Genomic DNA, 21,494 nt, shown 5'->3' with positions numbered 1-21,494 from the left:
CCATCAAGTTCAGCCTTCCTCACATATGTTTTTTGCTGTTGATCCAAAAGAAGGCAAAAAAAAAACCCAGTTTGAAGCACTTCCAATTTTGCAACAAGCTAGGAAAAAAATTAATGGCAGTCAGATTTATCCTTGGATCAAGCAGTTATTACCCTACATTGAAAGATTATATCCTTGAATATTCTGTTTTTGCAAGTATGCATCTAGTACCTGTTTGAACATCTGTATGGACTCTGATAAAACCACTTCTTCAGGCAGAGAATTGTTGAAATATTAACAGAAAAAACAGAAAAAACCCCACAACTATTGAGTTGAGAATGATATTGGAATTGACAGACCTGCCATTACAAAGTAGTTAATCCATTTTTATATAATCCATTGATTTCTCTGTACCAAATAGCTAAAGATAGGAGTACTGTACAACTCTATGGAAAGTCCTGATTTGACTTGATAAAGCTCCAGGTACAAAGCTAATCATTTATCTTTTTATTGTCAAGGTGCATTACAGTACAGAGTGATAATAGTTCATTTTATTAAACACGGGGATCTTCCTGACACAATCTATGGGACAGCAAGCAGAGGGGAGGGAGGGGGCAGAGTATTTGACAATTCTTGCTGTGCTTGCATCCTGACTTACTTCATCAATACTGCATGCAGCTGTAGGGAGCTGGCTGTGTTCTGTGCAGCAAGCCCAAGGATAGCAGATTTCCTAATAGCAGCTCCCAGGTTGCCCCACTAAACGTGCCTTACCCCTCCTCTTCTGCGTTTTAAAGGTTCCAAGTGGAATACAATGCAAAGAATGTAGTTTCTGTCAGTCTGGTTGAGCTGTCCAGGGGAGTAAGAAGCAGGTCTGTCCAACTCGACATACCACACTGTTTATTTCAGGTAAGAGACTTCAAACCTTCACAAGCATTTCCTGATCACTGCTTACATTGAGGGGAAGCCTGCAGAGCTGCCTGGATGCACACGTGCTATTTCAATGCAGATTTGACAGAATGCAGGTGTCTATCATAGGCCAACCGGTCCTATTCCCTGTGATTTTTGAGCATCTGCCTGCAAAGCGAGAATAATCAGCATAGGTTTAAGACAGAAATGGGATAACAAGCCAGGCAGGCTCGTGTTAGTTTAAATACCTCAGGCTATTATACTATGCATCAGAACATGCTAAGCCAGGGACATTTATACAGGTCTAGGGGCTGCAACTAAAAACATGTTTTAAAAATGAGAATAATAAATAAATGTATACTAGGATCATGTTTGTATTGTTTTCTTCATCTCCCCCACTCCCCCCCCCCCCCAACTGTTTTGCCAGGGTGCTATGTTTATATATGTTTTATGAAAGTTGTTTTGAGTTTGAGGTATTCCATTTATCTAATCAGATCTGAAACTCCAAGTGCTATCAAGTGTTATGGCTGTGAGTGAAGTTAATATCTATCATAACAGACAGAATGCCAAATCTGTATGTGTGTTCTATAACAGTAACTGCACAAATTGACATTCTTTTCATGTTTAATTAGTATATATGTATTATACAAAATGGACTTTCTCTAGCAGATATTAAATATTAAAGCAGTTGAATGCTAAGATTTGGCATTGCGTCTGCTTGCTTGTATATGTTATCAATTGTGAGAAATGCAACATATATACTAAACGTAATATATGTAATAAATGCAGATATATGTATTATCATTAGCATTTGTAATAAACATAATGTATGCAATAAATACCCAGGACATATTTGAAAACAAGAGAAATCTCAATGTATTTTTCCTGGTAAAATATTTTATAAAAAAATAAATAAATAATATATGTGTTATCATTAGCATTTGTTTTGGTTTATGCAATGATGCTCAGAAAGAGGGTGGACAAGGCCCTGCTCCAACAAGCTTACAATGGTAGATTCTCTATTTAAACCATACAAACTTCATCTTTAATGGTAAATTAGCTTTGCCATGTTTTCGTTTTCAGTAGAATATGGCACCTTAAGCACCATAAACACTATAGCATGTTGTAGTGGTTATGGTACCAGAATGCCTCTGGCACCATCGTGCTGTTATGTGTCAAACCATTTTGTGACTGAATTGACAGAAATCAGGAGGTCCTTTGGACTCTAGAGGCCTGGTCCCTTTTCTCCATATTACTGACAGGCTCACAATGAATGCTAAACAAACTTGGACAAAACTGCAAATTCAGATGGGGAAGTGGAACAAATTAGCAATTTGGACAGTAATGGGCCAGATTGCAGGTTCCTGGGGGATCTTCTCTTTGTGTCAAACTGTTTTTCTTAAAAAAAAATTTATCGAATACCCAGGGTATTTATATAGGATCAGGGGAGACCATTCTCAAATGGGGGTCTTCACTATATAATATATTTAGCAGCTACTGGAAACAGAATTCACGGCATTTTTGGAATCACGTCCCAATTTATCATCTGTGATTGAACCTCATACACACATGTACCTACATGTCTAAGAAGTAAGACACATTGATGTAATGATACTAAAAAGGGTGTTAATAAAATGTTTCCATAGTTGCAATAAAACTTTTATGAGGCCTTTGTTAAACAGCAGTCACCCTAAATCCTCTCGAGTGTGATGAACAGGCCACACTTTATGACTCTTCTGGCTGTACATAAGGTCGCTGAGTTCATGTCTGGGTTAATCTGGAACCCTACTTGTACTAATTTTAGGATCTATGGCTGACAGTGTGACTTGTAAATAGCCCATCAATAGAAATGCATCTTAGTCATCAATCGTCCACTTCATCCTTGTGTGTATATATATACATTGCATCTCCTTTATTGTATGTCTTTTTATTAGCTTTAGTTTTTAAAATACAATCAAATTCTACAGTGTACAATAGGATTGCATACTGTCTTACAATGTGTGCCAAACAAAAAGTGAGGAAGAGAGGACCCTGACTCTGAAAACATGCTAACTCCCCACGTATATAGCTTTCTTTAGATCTATCACTAGACGCATTCACTTTGCATGTATTTTTATGTCCATTCCCTGCAAACATACACTTCAATATATTTATGACCTCCACGTACAGACCCACCATCCCTCCTTACAGTGTCCTAATCTTTTAACCCCTTAAGGACCAAACTTCTGGAATAAAAGGGAATCATGACATGTCACACATGTCATGTGTCCTTAAGGGGTTAAACCATCTTTGTGTTCACTCCATCCCTACATATGTGTCATTAAAGGTAAAATGTCACTTTGAGGATCAATATTATGTTCGCTTTTTCTCTATATTTGAGAAATATGTTGGTTCTTTTGTTTGTTTGAGGTCTGAAACATAAAACTAAATGTAAGAATCCACAATAATTTATCCTGTAATTGAGAATTCCCTTCCTGCCAATTTTTCATTTACTCCATCTCTACATATGTTATTAAACATCACTTCCAAGGATTTGAATTATATTTACTTATCCTCTGTATTGAAAGTGGATTTGTCACTTTCGGGGATCTTTGCGTATATTGCATAGTGGAAGCTGTCACTCACAGATCCAACATCTTCATCCTGATGACTGACATCGGTTCCTCCTTCAGTAACTCCATCTTCCAGAAGTTGTGAGATTGCTGTAATCTCGAGCATGCGTGAAAGTACAACAATGATGAGGTCTGAGGTCTGATCGCTGGAACATCCATAGATCATGTCTCTCGATGAGCAGGACGATGCCTGAATCCCGCAGCTGTCACTTGGACAAGAGTTGCAGGTGGAGCACGGCCTTTGATTAATTTTTGTCAACTTCAGGCTTGCCCATAAGACATAGTAGTCCCTGCTTGGTCTTACAGTATCTTTGGTTTGCATTGGAATTTCATTTAAATCCCAACACAGTCAGTGTGAATATTTCAAAAATATGATATCTTTATGAAATACTGACTAGTGACAGAGCCACTTTACATGTTATGTGTTACAAGAACAGAAATTAAAACTAAATGTATATACTGCTCTATGCTGAAAGTGAGAAGCTCCATCTTGGCTCCCTGTCAATCACTGTTATAAACTCTGCTCCTTGCACCTATCTGCCAAAAGAGAGCATAGAACAAGCAAATGAAAAGGAAGCAAAGCTTCTGCAACTTCAACGCAATGTGGCAGTGCCTGGGCTGAACTGGATTATGATGTCAATTGTTTTAGTAGTTATGGTACTTATGCTGCAGATTTTTAGATCCGGTTGACTGTGTTCATTTATGAACTTTGACAAATGTAAACAAGTTTGAAGTTGCATTGTGAAGGAGATGGAACCTCTGGGCAAGTCCAGCAATAATGTTTTAATGAAGAGACATTTTCGATTTCTTTTTTTCTAATAGCAGCATATTCGTCATGATATTTTTTTAACAGATAGCATGTTTCTCATAGTAAACAGTATTGATGTGTATGGTATTGCTAAATAGCAAGCAGAGGGGTATAAACAATCAGCTTTTATTTACTCACTCAACCAAACAATGTTCTACTCTGTTTTGAATAATTAAAGGGACAATCTAAGCTGCATAACCTCTAGACGTGTGCATTCAGTTTGAAATGATTTGCGATTTGTCCAAATTTTGGGCGATCAGCAATTTGTCTGAAATTCTAAACGCCAAAACGCTATATGGATGAATCATGAAACAAATAAAATGGATGAACCGTTTAGTTTGTTTCATGATTTGTGATTTTGTGATGGGAAAAAAAAGACGATTGATGGTTAGACGACAACCACTAAATGTTGATTGTACTTACAGAGCGAGTGGGAAGAGACCTTTAGAGAGAAACAAAGGAGGAGCAATAAATAACCCCCATAGTTTTATATATTATAAATGTAATAAATATATAACTATAGATTGTTTTACTACTCTTCCTTTTGTCATCGTCTGTTGGTTACTTCTTCTCATTTGATCTATTAACCAAATATAGCCAAAAAGGGCCTATCTTTATATTATATATTTACATTATCTATACATTACGCTGGCCAATTTTCGCACCATTTTGGTTTGCCAGAATAGTTTTTCCCAAACCAATTGGATGAATGAAACTTGTCCAAACCACATCGCCACATGGATGAAACCTGATTTGCCCAAAAGAAACATTTTTTTTATTTTTTATTGACAAAGCGATCCAGATTTTTCCGTTGTGCACAAGTCTACAACCACTACAGTTTAGAACCTACGCTTGTGTGAGATCATTGCATTATTCTCTCATTTGATTGAGTAAATATCATCATTCATTTCTGGTTCCCGTAGACATTTCACAAGCTTGAGAGCTTGCTGCGGATAGTCTACAATACAGAGAACCCTTAGAGGATTTTATAAAAATGTTTTAGTACATTGTCTATACCAGTGGTTTAAAAAGACCTTTTTGTACCAATGGGTACCTAAATGAGAGAAAATTTGCAAGCATACCTAAAATATACATGTCATCTTTACTTCAATCCATACTTAATAGATATGCCTAGCCAAATTAACTTATATGTTATACTTATACGAGAGATAGGAATTCCAATTTGAATGCTGATACTTATTAAGGACTGCATTCAACCTCAAAGCTGTTAAGTCACTCTTTTCATCCCACTTTGAAGTGGCCAAAGGTACACCACTGTGCTACCGCACACTTGTTGAAGCCACCTCGGACAGGTTAGCCCTCCTAATTTAAATATTAAGAAAGAAATCATTCATTTGATTTTTGTTAAATCAGGTATGATTATGTGCTTTTTTTTTTTTTTTTTTTTTTTTTTTTACTAGGTAGCAATGTAAACACAGTCTTTTCTCTGAAAAGGCAGTGATTACATTAAAAAGCCTGCAGAGACAGGCTATAGACCCCAGAACCACTACATTAAGCTGTAGTGATCCCAGTGACTATAGTGTCCCTTTACGAATTGTATTTTTGTCCTTAAAAATAAAGCTTTTTAAGATTAATAAAAACATGGCTCCTAACTTTTTTAGCTGGCTCCTAGATTCAAAGCAAATTTGTCAAGCCCTTGGCTAGCCCCCTCAACAGTTATGATTTTTTTATTTCTTATATTAGTTTCTGCTATCAACATGTATTCAGTAAAGAACACCATTAACCCTGCTTATTATACATGATATTACAATGCACTAGTTACATGAAAGTGAAAATGGCTTTATATTGAGTGTAATTCAAGTCCTAGAAAGGGATTTGTATAAAAAGCAGAGCAAAATAATGAAGGAGGCTATACTTGATAAAAGAATAATGAAAACATATGCTGTAGTGCTGCTCTATCACTAAACACTTCCTCTTAACCCCTACATGTCCCCAACACACAGCTCCTAATCCTTACTTTTACACGAGTCCTAATCCATGCTATTACCCTAATACTAACCCTAAATGCAACCATAATAAGGCACAAGGCTATCCTAGACTTAAGATAAGGCCAGGAACTAATGAAAGTATTTAGAAAATTGGGCAGACTCGATGGGCCGAATGGTTCTTATCTGTCGTTACATTCAATGTTTCTAATACAAACCCAACTCTAACACAATAACCCTAGCCTAAACATATAATGTAATATAAAGGATAAACAAAAACGTGACAGTTGGGTTTTGGTTCTGGGAATCAAGTCCAACATTGTGATGTTACAGATCCCTTGCAGTATGTAAGTCACTTATTGGGCTTCCTCAGGCACTGTTGCCGACTCCACTGGAAGAATGAAAAATGGAAAAATGACCACCCCTCAAAACTTAAAAACAAATAGTAAACTATTGGTAGTACTGTAAGGCAGTCTCTATTACAAAGCTATAATTTGTAACTAGTTTAAAAAGAGGTAATACTCTCCCCCCTTCTCCCCCCCACCTGTACCTCCTGTATAGAGATCCTTGAAATTTTGATTCTAGTGGAGGTGCCGTATATCTCCCTGTCACTGTCAATGGTAATGACTTGTAAGAGTTTCCAGGTATTTAAGTACTGGGCTTAAGCCCATAGAGTAAATGATTGGAAACCAGTAAATGCTTTTAATTGGAAAAATACTTTTAACTCACCCGTACATAATACAATTGCATCAGCTTATTGGTAGTTATGTTTTAATTGTGTTTTAAACAAGTTTTCCAATTTCATCCTTCGCCTCAAGCCGTTTATTTGAGGATAACATTCTTTACACAGGACTCTCCTACATGTTTCCATTCAGGACAATACCAAAAAACGAGTATAGAAATGTACAGAGTTTAGAAATAAGCTAGGCCTCTTTAGGTCAAAATATATGAGTAACTAGAAAACATACATGAACTTGGTGCCAGAAGTGTGATTTTAGTATAACATATTAAAATAGTATTCCAGAGCCAAGACTTCTGGCAGTATGGCAAACCATATGGTATATTCACATGCAGGGCTGATAAAATCCATCATATTCAATAGGAAATAAATTAATGATGAGGTATGCACTATTGTCCGTGTGCCGAATATATCACAACAAAACCTACATTTGTATTAGTTAGCTTGTGCCCACATTTGAAAATACAAACAGTTAAAAAATGTTAAGCAACTTTGTCTGCTTTTTCGGTTTGCAGTTCAATCTGGAATTTACCATTACGTATGTTGTTCACCTAATGATGTACCTTTTGGCATATTGAAGTAAAAAGGCCAGATTAACCTGCTCATTTGCCTCAGGAAAATGTGCTGACAAACTTTAAAATGTACTTTAATAAAGTGTTAGCTTTAAGGGGTTACAATGTTTTTCTCAAGAAAATGCAAAGTGCACAGAGAAAGTATGAGTAAGGTATGTGCATGTATTCAACAACTAGCATTTAGTGAGTGAAAATATACAATAGTTAACCAGAGGAATACTTTGTAACAGCTGTAGTGGTGGTTCTTCTCTGCAACGAACGTAAGATAGAAGAGAGGTGAAGTTTGAAATATTTATAACTGCTTTCTTTGTCTGTAGCTATACCTGTTCCAACACTTGGTATGGTAAATGAGAAGCATGAGGCTTCTATGAAACATTGTGTTCCCAATGTATATAGCTTCTAATATTTTAGACGTTTATACACTCCTTGCATCCCTTATAATTTGACATTGACTTTTTTTATTATTTGTACAATTTTTTTGTGGATCCTTGCTTTAGGGATATCTGTGGTGCCATCTCGCATAGAAATACCATCCATGCTAATTTGCATAATTAAAAACTTGAAAGGGGAAAATTACCCAATACTAAAAGACTACTTACAACGTGTCTGCTATGTCTGACTGTGCGTGTAACATTGTGCAAGTGTATCAGTGTGTATAATGTTTGTTTGTGTGTAGCAATGTTTCTATAGCAGTGTGTATACTGTGTGTTTGTGTGTGTACTGTCGGAATGAATGTGTGTATAGCAGTGTGTACATACTTTGTCTGAGTGTGTATAGCAGTATGTATACACTGTGTTTGAGTGTGTATAGCAGTGTGTCATTGCATGTATTCTGTGTCTAAATGGGGGATGTCACTATGTTATATAGCAATGGGTGTACCTGCCATGCATAACAGGTGTGGATAATCTGGCTCCATTTTTGTCACCACTTACCAGAATCTAGTGAGAGAAAAGTATTTGTATTTGCAATACTGACACCGGTCAGACAGCCTCAAATATTGTCTGTGCTGGTAAAATACCTAGATATCTGTATGATTAAACTAACAATTGTATTTAGGGTCTGGAGCAAACTGGTCTGGAGTTTCTGCATCTCTATTGCAGAGTGGATATTTAGGAATTGTGTTTCAGGAATACACCTGTGGTTGTGGCTACAAAGGTTTAAAAGGACCACTAAAGTCATCCAGACAGATTTTTTTTAGAAACTGAAATGTTTATCTTGCATGGATTAATCCACCTCTAGTGGCTGTCTTCCTGAGAGCTAGACATGCGCAATTTATTTGGTTCCGAAACGAATCGTTCCGAATGTACAATTTCGTGCAATTCGGACATTTGGATGCTTTACGAATGTCTGAAGTTCCGAATTGACGAAGTTTGAAGTGTTTTGGATTTCTGAAAAGTGGCAAAACAAGTGGTTAGGGTTTAGGGTTAGGGTTAGGGGTTCAGGTTAGTTTTAGGGGTTAGGGTTTAGGGTCCGAATTACAGAAGTTCCGAATTGCCGAAGTTCCGAATTGCCGGAGTGCCGAACTGAAAGCCATTGGTCCAAATTGCCGAAGTAGACAAATTCTTTTACGTACCCGAATTTCCGAACCAATTTTTTTTTTCCAGACACCTTCCTACTGAGCGCCACTTGAGGCGCTTCCACTGTACTGACAGTCACGTGACATGAAAGGTCATGGGAAAGCATCTAATGCTTTTCTGTTGGTAAGCTTGGGTTCATGCATGGTACTCGCCACAAGAAGCATTTGTTTTGGCCATCACTGGAGGAAGCCATGCATCCCGATGATATTGAGGAGATGGCCAGTTGAAAAAAAGGCAAAGCAGGAGGTGAGGGGGGAGCTGTATGCACCTAGGGATAAGTGCACTACAGAGTTAGGAATACAGATTTGTCAGGACTGGATTCTGTCCATATTCCTTTTGTGTTCTATGCATTTTTTTGGTTATATCTCTTTCTTTACTCTACAGTCTTTTTTTAAATGAAAAATGAAAAAAGCACAATATGGTGCACTCAGTTTTACTAGTAGATGTACCGGGACCTATATTCCATTTTCATTATATAATGACTTTCACCTTTGGGTATGATCAGCCTGAAGTGTTAGAGGTGTAAGTTTTTCTCCAATGGCACATTAGACCTTATGTATGAGTCTTTGGTAAGTATTTAAAATGCTTGGTTTTCTCTAATACTGTGACGGTCATTTGGGATATTTTAAATAGTGCACTATAAAGTGGAGCAGATGAGACACAAATGTAGAATATCCCTTAACCATGATACTTTGTGACACATTGACAGGATTATAGACTAAAGTGGGAATTTGTTAGCACATTCAAATTGAATTTCAAACAAAATAGCCAAACAGGAAAGATAGATAGCATGGAAATTTTTCCAATTTGGTTAATTTGACCTAAATATTTAAATTCACATTTATAAATATAAGTGGGTGATCAGGCCCCTCACTGCAGGGGGCCTGGCCGCAGCCGCGACCCCTGTGACCGTGGGCCGCCTAGATGCCGCCCCCTCCGTGTTCCCCCTGTCATATGGGGGCCCAAGAGTAATTGACCCCCCAGCGGGGGGCAGAGTTCTTGTCAGACGCGGCGAGGAAGCTGTGCTCTCTCTGCTCTGCTCCCTTGTGCGCTGTTGCTGATGCCGGGAGCAGGATTATGACATCATCAGTAGACAGCCTGCAAGGGAGCAGAGCAGAGCAGAGAGAACAAAGCTCCTTCGCCGCATCTGACAGGAACTCTGCTGCCCGCCGCACTGAAGTCCCACTGGACACCAGGGACAGATCCACGCCAGCTCTCCAGGTAGGGAGGCTGGATGGACATTTAATAATAATGTGCATGTGTGTCTGTAAGTGTGTGTGTGTCTGTAAGTGTATGTGTGTGTATGAATGTGTATTTGTCTGTAAGTGTGTGTGTGTCTGTGAGTGTGTGTGTGTATGTGTGTCTGTAAGTGCATGTGTCTGTAAGTGTATGTGTGTCTCAATGTGTGTGTCTGTATGTGTGTCTGAATGTGTGTGTCTGTGAGTGTGTGTGTGTGTGTGTGTGTGTCTGTGAGTGTACGTGTGTATATGTCTGAGTGTGTGTAAATGAGTGTATGTGTGTGTCTCTACATGTGTCTGTATGTATGTCTGTATGTACGGGTCTCTGTGTGTGTGTGTCTGCATGTGGATCTGTTTGTCTGCAAATGTGGAGGGGGGGGGCGGGGACGTGTGGGGCTGGAGGTAGATTATGGGGGGAGGGACCCAGGGCAATTTTCGTGGTTTCTAGTTACACCCCTGAATGTGTCTATAAGTTTGTTTTTTTGTGTGTTAACATTTGAGTTAGGATAACATTTGGGGTTAGGCTAAATTAATCAGTAACCTGCAGGACATTGCGGAGATATTTTAATTAATGCTGATATAGGTGATCTAAATATATCCGAGCTGCCTGAAGAAAGCAGGATTTACAAAAGACAGGTATAAGCAACGATGAAGATAATAAATATGTGCTTGTTAAAATGTCAGATTCCCCCAGAACCCATGAACTACCTGCTGAGTGAAGTTCACCGAGATATTGTGACATTTTGAGTTCTGGACCAGCCGAGAAAGGCCCGGTATATAGAATTCTTACTACATTTGCATTTGAATCAATTATCTTTGTCTTCTGATATATAACCAGTTAAAAGCCAAAAGTTATCACTTTTTAGTTATCAAAAATCACTTTTTTAATTAATACGAAATTATGAGCTATGCATACACAAATGAAGAGCAATAAAAGAAAACATTTAATTTTTTTTATATAATATGTATAGGTTTCCTTTGGTTATTTGCAGTGGAGGCTCATCCATAGGGGCACTTGGAGCAGCACCACAACAGAAATGTATTTGCAGTTCTTTAGAAACACTAAGATTATTTTTCTGGTACCCAAAATACAACCAAACAAGATGTTGTCTAAAACCTATATTTATATATTTCTATGTTTATGTGTACATTTGGAAGTGTGTATTTGTGTGTGTCTGGGATTATATATCTGAGTATGTCTAGCAGTGTTTAACTATTTTTGTCTTGAGTGTGTATCTATGTATATGTCTAGCAGTGTGCAACTGTGTTTGTATGTCTGTGTCTATTTGGCACTATATCTGTTTGTGTGTATCTGTGTGTAAGGTGCTATTAAAAGGTTTAGAGAAAAAAGTATATTTAGCTGTGTCACGGCACTGATATTTTTCATGTTCCTAAGAACCCAATGTGCAGAGATAGAGTGAGTACGAGTGACTACAAAAAGTGCATGTGAACTGTATGTTAATCTACTATACTTCAGTTTATTTAGATTTTTCTTTTTATATTTTAGCATAATATTTTACAGTGATATTTACTGGTATGTCCATCTAAATGTTCTTATTAAAAAGCTGCCACTTAGTGACTCCGTAGGCAGTGTTTAATCTGTGATAAAATGAACATTATAACATAGTTACATAGTTATATAGTTACATAGGCTGAAAAGAGAAGTGTCCATCAAGTTCAGTTTTCCTCACATTTGTTGATTGCTGTTGATCCAAAAGAAAGCAAACATATTTTGTAACAAACTAGGAAAAAATCTCTCTTGACCCCAGAATGGCAGTTAGATTTATCCTTGGATCAAGAAGCTATTATCCTACATTTGAAAAAATTACATAATTGAATATTCTGTTTTTGCAAGTATGCATCCAGTTGCTGTTTAAACATCTGTATGGACTCTGATAAAACCACTTCGTCAGGCAGAGAATTCCATATCCTTATTGTTCTTACGGTAAAAAAAACTTTCCTTTGCCTTAGACTAAATCCTCTTTCTTACAGTCTAAATGCATGACCTTGTGTCCTATGTAAAGTCCTGTTTGTGAATAGATTTACACACAATGGTTTGTATTGGCCCCGGATATATTTGTATAATAATCTCCTCTGAGATGACGTTTTTCTTAGCTAAAGAGGTTTAAATGTGTTAACCTTTCTTCAAAGCTAAAATGTTTAATTCCTTTTATTAAATTTGCCTCTGCACTCTTTTTAGTGCCATGATATCCTTCTTTAATCCTTCTCATTTTTAAATGAGTTTTTTTTTTGTAAAAAATATGTGATTAAATTAATCTATATTTTTTTCCTTTTTTTCCATTTTCTATTCTACTTTTTTCTGTGTCTGAGGTGCTGTGTGTGTGAAGGGTGTAGTGTGTGTGAGGGGGCAGTCTGTGTGAGGGGGGCAGTCTGTAAGTGAGGCGGGTAGTGTGTTTGTGGGGCGCATAGGGTCTATGCTGTGCAGGCCCGGACTGGCCATCGGGCATACCGGGCAAATGCCCGGTGGGCCGCGATGGCCGTGGGGCTGAGGCCGGCAGGGGAGATCACAGGATCTCCCCTGCCAGCCCCTGCAGGGCCAGCGCTACCCGAGCGCCGGCCCCGCTGTGTCTCTCCATGGGCTGGTAGGGAGATCAAAGATCTCCCTCACCGGCCCAGAGACACTGAGATGCGGCCGCCAGCAGGAGAGGGAGGGAGGGAGGCAGGAGAGAACACCGGCGGAGCTCTAGCCAGCAGCTCCGCCGGGTCCTCTCGCGAGGTCTGAGCGTTGCCGCGGTTACCGCGAGATCCAGGCTAGAGTTCACTCTCACCACTAGGACCACCAGGGAAAGAAGCTGCAGTAAGGATCCCCCCTCCCAGGCCTGATGTAAGAAGGGAGGGGGGATATTAAGCAATCTGCCCCACCTCCACTAGGACCACCAGGGATCAGGCACCCCCCCATGGAAACCCGGCTTCCCACCCCCTAAAGGTAAGAAGAAGGGGGGGGGGGGGAAAGGGGTTAATTAATATAACTTTTTTTTATTATTAATAAAAAAAATATAAAAATTTAAATACAAAATACACTCACACTAACAGCCCCCCCAGACACACACAGCCCCCCCCAGACACACACACAGCACCCCCAGACACACACAGCACTCCCAGACACACACAGCACTCCCAGACACACACACAGCACTCCCAGACACACACACAGCACTCCCAGACACACACAGCACCCCCAGACACACACACCGCACCCCCAGACACACACAGCACCCAGAAATACACAGCACCCATAAACACACAGCACCCAGACACACACAGCACTCCCAGACACACACCGCACTCCCAGACACACACCGCACCCCCAGACACACACAGCACCCAGAAACACACAGCACCCAGACACACACAGCACTCCCAGACACACACAGCACTCCCAGACACACACATCACCCCCAGACACACACAGCACTCCCAGACACACACAGCGCACCCCCAGACACACACAGCACTCAGACACACAGCAAACAGCACCTTCAGACACACACAGCACCCTCACTCACACACAGCACCCTCAGACAGACAGCATCCTCGCAGCACACTCCCACACATATACAGCACACACACACATATATATATATATATATATTTTTATATATATAATATATATATATATATTTATACAATATATAAAATAACCCTCAGTGAGTTAACGAAGAAAATTAGAAACCTAGAATGTGACGGCAGAAAAAAACACCCTTACACACTGCTCCTCTCTTACATACATACACACACACACTGCGCCCCTCACACATACAATACGTCCAAATATAAATATATACACACACACACACACACACACACTACAGCACCCCTCACACTGCACCACTACATACATTACGCTCCAGATAAACGCTAGATCCCTTACCCTATATGCACTCTTAATCCTCTACACACACACACACCCACAATCTCCTATACACACACTACATTCCTTGTCAGCAAACACATACAACATTCTCTAAACACACCCTCTCTACAACCCCTACACACACTACGTCACCTATACACACACACTACAGCCTGTATGCACACACTCACTACATCCCCTATAACACTATGCCCCCTAGCCACACATACTACACCACAAACACAAATTAAATTGACCTATTTACACAATACCACACCACACTCTACACACACGCAATCCCTCAAGCAGGCTCCAAACATATGCACCATGCACTTTATTGGCCCTTTTGTCCTCTGGTATCCCACTTGTGGAGAAACCAGAGACAATTTAAAAGCAAACACAGCGCAAGCATGTTTTAAATTAAATTTGCTTGCGCTGCGCAGAACAAATTCAGGGCCTTTTTCTAATGCCAGAGCTCTTCAGTGGGCTCTGCGCATTGAACTAACATGCTCACTTTGAGAGGGGGCGTGCTTGTCATTAGTGATGACAAAACACACCCTCTCTGGCCCTGCCCCCTTCTTAGGGGGCCGCTCTGATTGAAAAATGCCCGGGCCTAATTTTTTTCCCAGTCCGGCCCTGATGCTGTGTGTAGGTGGGTGAGATGTGAAAATCTGTCTTAATTCTCCCTTTCTTCTTACCTTTTACCAGGGAGGGGGGACATAATGCTGCAGGTCTGGAGGTCAAGCGGTGGTATGTTCACTTAAGCATGCAGCTCCTCCGGCTTCAGGCTAAGTCTCCTGTCCTCCTGCGAACACAGCACTGTATTAGAGCATTGCTGTGGTAATGCACAGCAACACTCCGATCAGCCTGCTCGCGGGAGGAACACAGAGCCTCCCAGGCCCTTCCCTCCCTCTGCTGGAACTAGGTGCCAGCAGGCTGGTGAGGCAGATCTTTGATCTTCTCACCAGCCCGAGAGGACTTACAGCAAGGCTGGCTCTGCATGGACCAGCAGGGGAGATGAAAGATTCTCCCCTGCCGGCCTTGGTCCACAGCCATTGAGGCCCACTGGGTGTTTTCTGCAGAATCCACCACCACCTACCTGAAATCCCAAACTGCCCACTAGTGGGTGGTAGGGATCAGGGTGACTACCCCTGATCTAGATGTTTACAATTCTATTTATTTCCACTAATTACATATTTCCATTAGTTTTAAGTGTAAGCGATTGTGGAACAGTCTAATATTTTCATACATATATGTTACAGTGAAAATCATCCCACTTAATTACATTGAAAAATTAACAAAAAGGCATGACTTCACGGTGAATACCTTGTTTTTGCTTTAATTTAATATTTTTGAATAAGCTTTTTCAATGATTTAACATTTTTTGGGATAAACTTTAGAAAATATTTTTGCCAAAATATAAAAATATCAAAAACTAAATCATATCTAAAAATATATCAATATATTGAAAAAAATATCAAAATATTAAAAAAAAAAACATTAAGTCATTTTAAACATGTATCAAACAATATAAAATCAAGGCATTTGTTGGCTCATATGTTGAGGTTCAAGATAACCATATGCAATATTAAAAATGTGCATGCTGGGTTCTGTGAGGTTTCTACGACAGAAACAAGGCATAGGGCCCTTCAAAAGTTCAGAACTAGAAATACCAGCCAAGACAATAGATTGGTATAACGTTCAGGCTGTGAACCTATATTTAGTTTTCTCAATGTGTCCATGGCCATCATGCAGTGCGCTCTGATGGCGGGCCTATTATTTGCACAGAATTTACATCTGGCAGTCTGGAACAAAGTTCTGGGCTGACAAGATTACGTGTGACAGGGGTGTAACTAGAGATTCAAGCTGAAACACTGCACATACAGACTCCTACCAACATGACGACTTCTAAAAGCATAATAATCATTAAATGTGATACTCTAGGCACCTTAACCACTTTCTCTCACTCATTACTCATTTTGAATAATTTAGCACTGAATGTGGGTGTCCAGGCAAATACAGCCTGAGCATCGATGGGTAGCAGTGATAGTGTCAGCTGAACTCTCACTGCCACCCATTGCTGGTATGGATTTGTAAGGCTAATGCAGAGGTGCAGTCCACCTTAGCCATACCTCCAGTGAAGACAGAGCAAGGGGGAATCGGGTAACTGCATTATTATTATTATTTTATTATTTATATAGAGCCATCAAATTCCATAACGCTGTACAATGGGTGGACTAACAGACACGTAATTGTAACCAGACAAGTGGACATACAGGAACAGAGGGGTTGAGGGCCCTGCTCGATGAGCTTACATACTAGAGGGAGTGGGGTAAAGTGACACAAAGGGTAAAAGTAGGGGTGTGAAGTAGGTTGTTAGAAAAGTATACACTGAGGGCTTGGTAGGTAATTTTGACAGTTGCAGGAAAGGAGTTATTGGGGACAGGGGATGGAAACCTGCTAACAGTTTAATGATATGCTTTCCTGAATAAGTGAGTTTTCAATGATTTTTTTTGAAAGAGTGGAGACTTGGTGAAAGTCTAACGGAGAAGGGAAGGATGTTCCACAGAAAAGGTGCAGCCCTGGAGAATTCTTGAAGGCGAACATCAGAGGTAGGAGTACAGACAGAGGATAGATGTAGGTCATTGGCAGAGCACAGGGGCATATTTGTGTATTCGGGAGGATTGGTAGGTTGGAGCAGCATTATGTAGGGACTTGTAAGCAAGCACCAGAATCTTAAATTGAGCCCTATATCTTACTGGAAGTCAATGTAGAGACTGACAGAGCATTTTATGTCAAACTACCACTGAGTGGGATGGCACCAGGGGACTGCAGGCACCATAACCACTTTAATTCAATTAAGTGGTCATGATGCCTGTAGTGCCCCTTTAATGTCTATAGCAATAATGGAAGTATTGTATTTTTGTCACTTGGAGTTTGCAGCCTTAAAGTTCTTGTGAGCCAAGAACCTTACTGCTTAACATCGATAGTTTATAGCAGCTAGGCCCTCTGGGAGGTGATGTTTAACATTGGTAACAATGCTTGTTGACTTTCCAATTTCTTGCAATTGTATTATTGGAGACAGATAATGTCATCCTTTCACATAATTGGAGCCCAAATTCTACTTCCCTGACCCACGATGGGGTTGGGGACCGATGGAGTGGTCCGTGACCCACCTGAAGCCTGCTTGCCGTACTCCTCCAGACGCAGGGCCTGGCGCGCGCCAGCCGGGAGAGGCGGCCGACCTCCCGGTCAGGAACCGCATGGTGAAGCTGCACAATGAGCAACAGCCCCGCTACTCCTCCCCCTGGACCATTGGGGGTGATCGCGGTCCAACTCAGAGAAGCAAACCCGGATCGGTGAGTGCGCAGGGCAAAGCCACTCCAAACTGCAAAATACCAAGCGTGACACCCATCATGGCGGCCGCCACGTGCCTTCCCGGTCCAACGGGGACAAGCCACGGAATCGAACAGAAGCTGGACGCACTATTTGCCAGCTTCTGGCACAAGATAGAGGGTAGAACACAGCCTCCTACCTCACAACAGCCACACAGCCAATCGACAAAACGTCTGCCTCCAACTCGGAGGAACGCTCCGAAGGTCTCACCCGCAGGACAGGCCTCATCATGGTGGCGGACCAAGCTGCATAAGAGGCAGGAACACCGCATGAGACGGCACCGGAGGCACATGGCACAGAAGAGAAGCAAAACCCGACATGCTCACCTGCTCCACCCGGCGGGACCCAGGATTCAAAGCCCACAACATACCGCCCCATCTCAGATCCCCTCCAAGGATGACCGGAACAACGGCGGTCTCACAAGGGCGGTCTCACACAGGGACGGAGGTCAGCAATGGCCCATCCATGGCCCACACACAGGGCTCCTGCACCAAGCCTCCAGAGTTGGCGTGGGGTGACTCACATGAACTAACACAAGGACTAATCACGCTCCACAATATACTGAAGCAGGTTCAGTCCAAAATGCCCGCAGTTCATTTTATTTAGAGCTAGTTACTTTTAAATGTGCCCCAGTGCTATTTTGATTTAAGTCCACTGCATGCGCCCACAACCTCCACTGGGCCTCTAAACCTTGACTCACTCTCAACATCGAGTGCTGCAGTCTTAGGGTTGTTCGTTAAGCCTGTATACATGCCTCATTAAACCAGGAACCCTCTACAACCTAGTTTAAATCAGCTACACTATAATATTACACATGTCCTAATACCCCATCCTATCTTGTAACCCCTCTCAGACACATAGAATGTTGAAGCTTGTTTAACCATAAATTACAAAAATGTGCATGTTCCTCATATGTCATTTAATGCATTGAACGTGTTTATTGACGCTTGCTCACGCTGATGTGGCATATAGTAAGCTTGCCTGTATTCTTTCCTATATGCACAACAAAAATAAAGAATAAAAAAAAAAAAAAAAACTGAAGTTGTTGAGCTGAAACGTTGCTTGGCGATCATAATAAATCTGCATTTTGACAGTCCATGTGTGTCCATCCCACCCTGCTGAACGTGTGCTGTGTAAGAAGAGAGACACCGCTCTGGACTGTGAGGAACCTTGTGTTTTGTCCATCTTAAAAACCTGTGCCATTTTCTGTATTATTAGATCACTCATAGGGCTGTGTAAAAGAAAGTCCCAACAAGTCCTCATGGGAACTTTCAGCTACATCTGTTACCCCACTGAGGCGACACTCCTAATAAAAGGACGGTGCAGTTTATGAATGCATTATTCATAATAATGTTTTAAAAATGAAAAAGAAGACCATAAAATAAAAAGATACCCCCTATTTAAGCAGCTATAAATCCACAAGTCTTCATCTTGAGAATAACTGATATTTGCAGAGACAATGTGTTTATGAGACATGAATAGCAGCAGTAGTTATGGTAGATGATGTTGTACCAATCCCTAGGTGATCTCATTTGTGTATTGACCTATTGGCTTCTTCTCGTTCACAAAAAATACCAAATTAATGCTTATGTGAGTGAGTGAAAGCTGACCAGGCGGCCATATTGATACAATCCATGGTTTGTGACTGTAAACACCCTCAAATTAACCCCTTAGCCATTGGTTCCTTTCAAACACTTGAAGGTTCATTCACTAAATGTTTTAAATTTGATCCAATTCTCTTTTATTTGGCTAATGAAATTCCTCTGAGGTACAGTTGTTTCTCATCTACGAAGTGAAATTGCATTGAATAGGGCTCTGCTATTTTTAAATGAATCTCATTGCAAGATGGAGGATTTCTTGAAAACAGCTCAACCAAATTTCAGTAGAACGGCAGCAGAATGTTCCTGCTGTAAAATAAAAAGAGACATTGCTAAGGTTAGATTTAGGCCTGTGATCAGGGATGTATTTACCACAAGGCAAACAAGGCATTTGCCTAGGGGGGGGCGCCAAAAAATGCCACCCCAAGCTCCCAGACAAATGCCTTGCTTAACTTGTGTTCTGGGGCTGTCCACCTTACTGTGAGTGAGTGAGTGAGTGAGTGAGTGAGCGAGTGTAGCTGTCAGTGTGTGTCTGTGAGTGAGTGAAAGTGTGTGTGTCTTTCAGTGAGAATGGGTGTGCCTGTGAGTGTGTGTCAGTGTGTGTATGTCATTTTATGTGTATCTGAGAGTGTGTGCCTGTCAGTGAGTGGGTGTGTCAGTGTGTGTCTGTCAGTGAAAATGTGTGTTGGTTTAACAGTGTGTGCTTATGACTGTTTGTGTGTGCCAATGACAGTGTATATCAGTGCATGTATTAGATGCATGTATTAGATGCATGTATTAGATTTTGGGGGTGCCCGAATTTAGTCATGCCTAGGGCAACACAAATCCAAAATACACCACTGCCTGTGATGTTATTATACATTTAAGAGTGGTTAAGGGGTTAAGGGTGCACATCCCCTGGTCTCTCTTAGGGAAATTGGAACAACTAAATGAAGGGAGTTTGGTTTCAATTTAGTTGTAATTCGTCTGTATGTAAATAGTCAAATCGAGATATATAAACACTGGGCTAATTTTCTGAGGTAACTGAACGGCAGCCAAATGGAATTGCACATTTGATTGAAATAACAATATTTGCTTTTTGTAAGTAATTGCACATTTGGTTGAAACAACCAAATATCAACAACCAAATGGCATTTGGCTGCTGGAGTACAAAGTCAAAACAAAACTGTCACTGTTCAAATAGTTATGGGCTCCACTTCATCACTGATTATTCAGCCATCTGCTATGTCTTATTTTAACCTGCTTTGCTATGGTATACTTTTTTTTTTCTTGGATGCATGCAATACATCACTTGTTATTTTGAATGGTTCACTTTATAGATCATATGAAATATTTTACTTTATATTCTCTCTTTTCATGCAGACGGAGGAGAAGAAATCTTGCAAAAGGACAACAGGGACCACTCCATATTTCTGCATGTCTCCTGCTGCCATTATAATCATTTCTAGCATCTGCTAAAGGAAAGAATGTCCAAACTGAGAGATCGGTCTACAGAGGATCACCGAATGCCCTTAAACAGTTAATTTTGTTCGACCATCACCATGGGAGGATGTTTCTCCAAACCTAAACCAGGTGAGCTCATGTAAAAAACAGATTAATTATCACATGTCATGCAGCCAAACACAATGACCTATATTAGGCTTAGAAACGCTCTGGGGCAACTGCTGGAAAGAATGTTAATTCCGCGCTCTTGCCGGGAGGATTAGAGAACGCTCTAGGTTACAACTAATCCTAAGGAAAAGTACACTTGACTTTCTTTAACATTTTGTACAATCGGCTAGAATAAAGACCTTTGCCGTAATGAGCTTGGACTCTTGTACCCTGTACTGTGTTGAAGTAGCCACAAGACCTTAAATTCCATCTCTGTTTGGTACTAAGAACAGCAAGACGTAGTGTGATGCATGCATCGTTCCAGCAGCTGATACTGAATTCAAATAATGAATTAACTTAATTGGAAAGGATTTAACTGAGTGGATTATTATTTTTTTAATAAAAAATCTAAAATGTCATTAAAATAGATTTATAATGCTGTTAACCCTTATTGCGATATCACAGTCTTTTTGTATAACATCACTGCTAGCAAATAACATTTTGTCATTCTAGAATTTTTTTAAATTAAATATATACATTTTTAATATGTAATTTTGGACTAAGATCTATTATTGAAAGAATAGTAAGTATAGCAATTTTATCTTAATGGTGATAAATATGGGATATACTATACCATAAGATAGAGCCTGTTAGCTAAA

The 21,494-nt window shown here is 40.2% G+C and overlaps 1 protein-coding gene across 1 annotated transcript in view; it reads left to right on the top strand.

Annotated features, from left to right (window-relative positions):
- The first annotated feature begins 715 nt into the window (after positions 1 to 715).
- The window catches only part of AIFM3 (apoptosis inducing factor mitochondria associated 3), a 70,648-nt gene continuing 49,869 nt past the window's right edge, over positions 716 to 21,494 (top strand). The window contains exons 1-2 of the mRNA XM_063456959.1: positions 716 to 885; positions 20,608 to 20,817. Coding sequence (XP_063313029.1) covers positions 20,787 to 20,817 — 31 coding nt within the window. The 5' untranslated portion in view covers positions 716 to 885; positions 20,608 to 20,786. The remainder of the gene's footprint in view (positions 886 to 20,607; positions 20,818 to 21,494) is intronic.

The sequence above is a fragment of the Pelobates fuscus genome, chromosome 5 (genome assembly GCF_036172605.1).
Source record: "Pelobates fuscus isolate aPelFus1 chromosome 5, aPelFus1.pri, whole genome shotgun sequence".
Lineage (NCBI taxonomy): Eukaryota > Metazoa > Chordata > Amphibia > Anura > Pelobatidae > Pelobates > Pelobates fuscus.
Note: the sequence above shows the minus strand (reverse complement) of the source record. Positions and strands in the feature narration are given on the sequence as shown.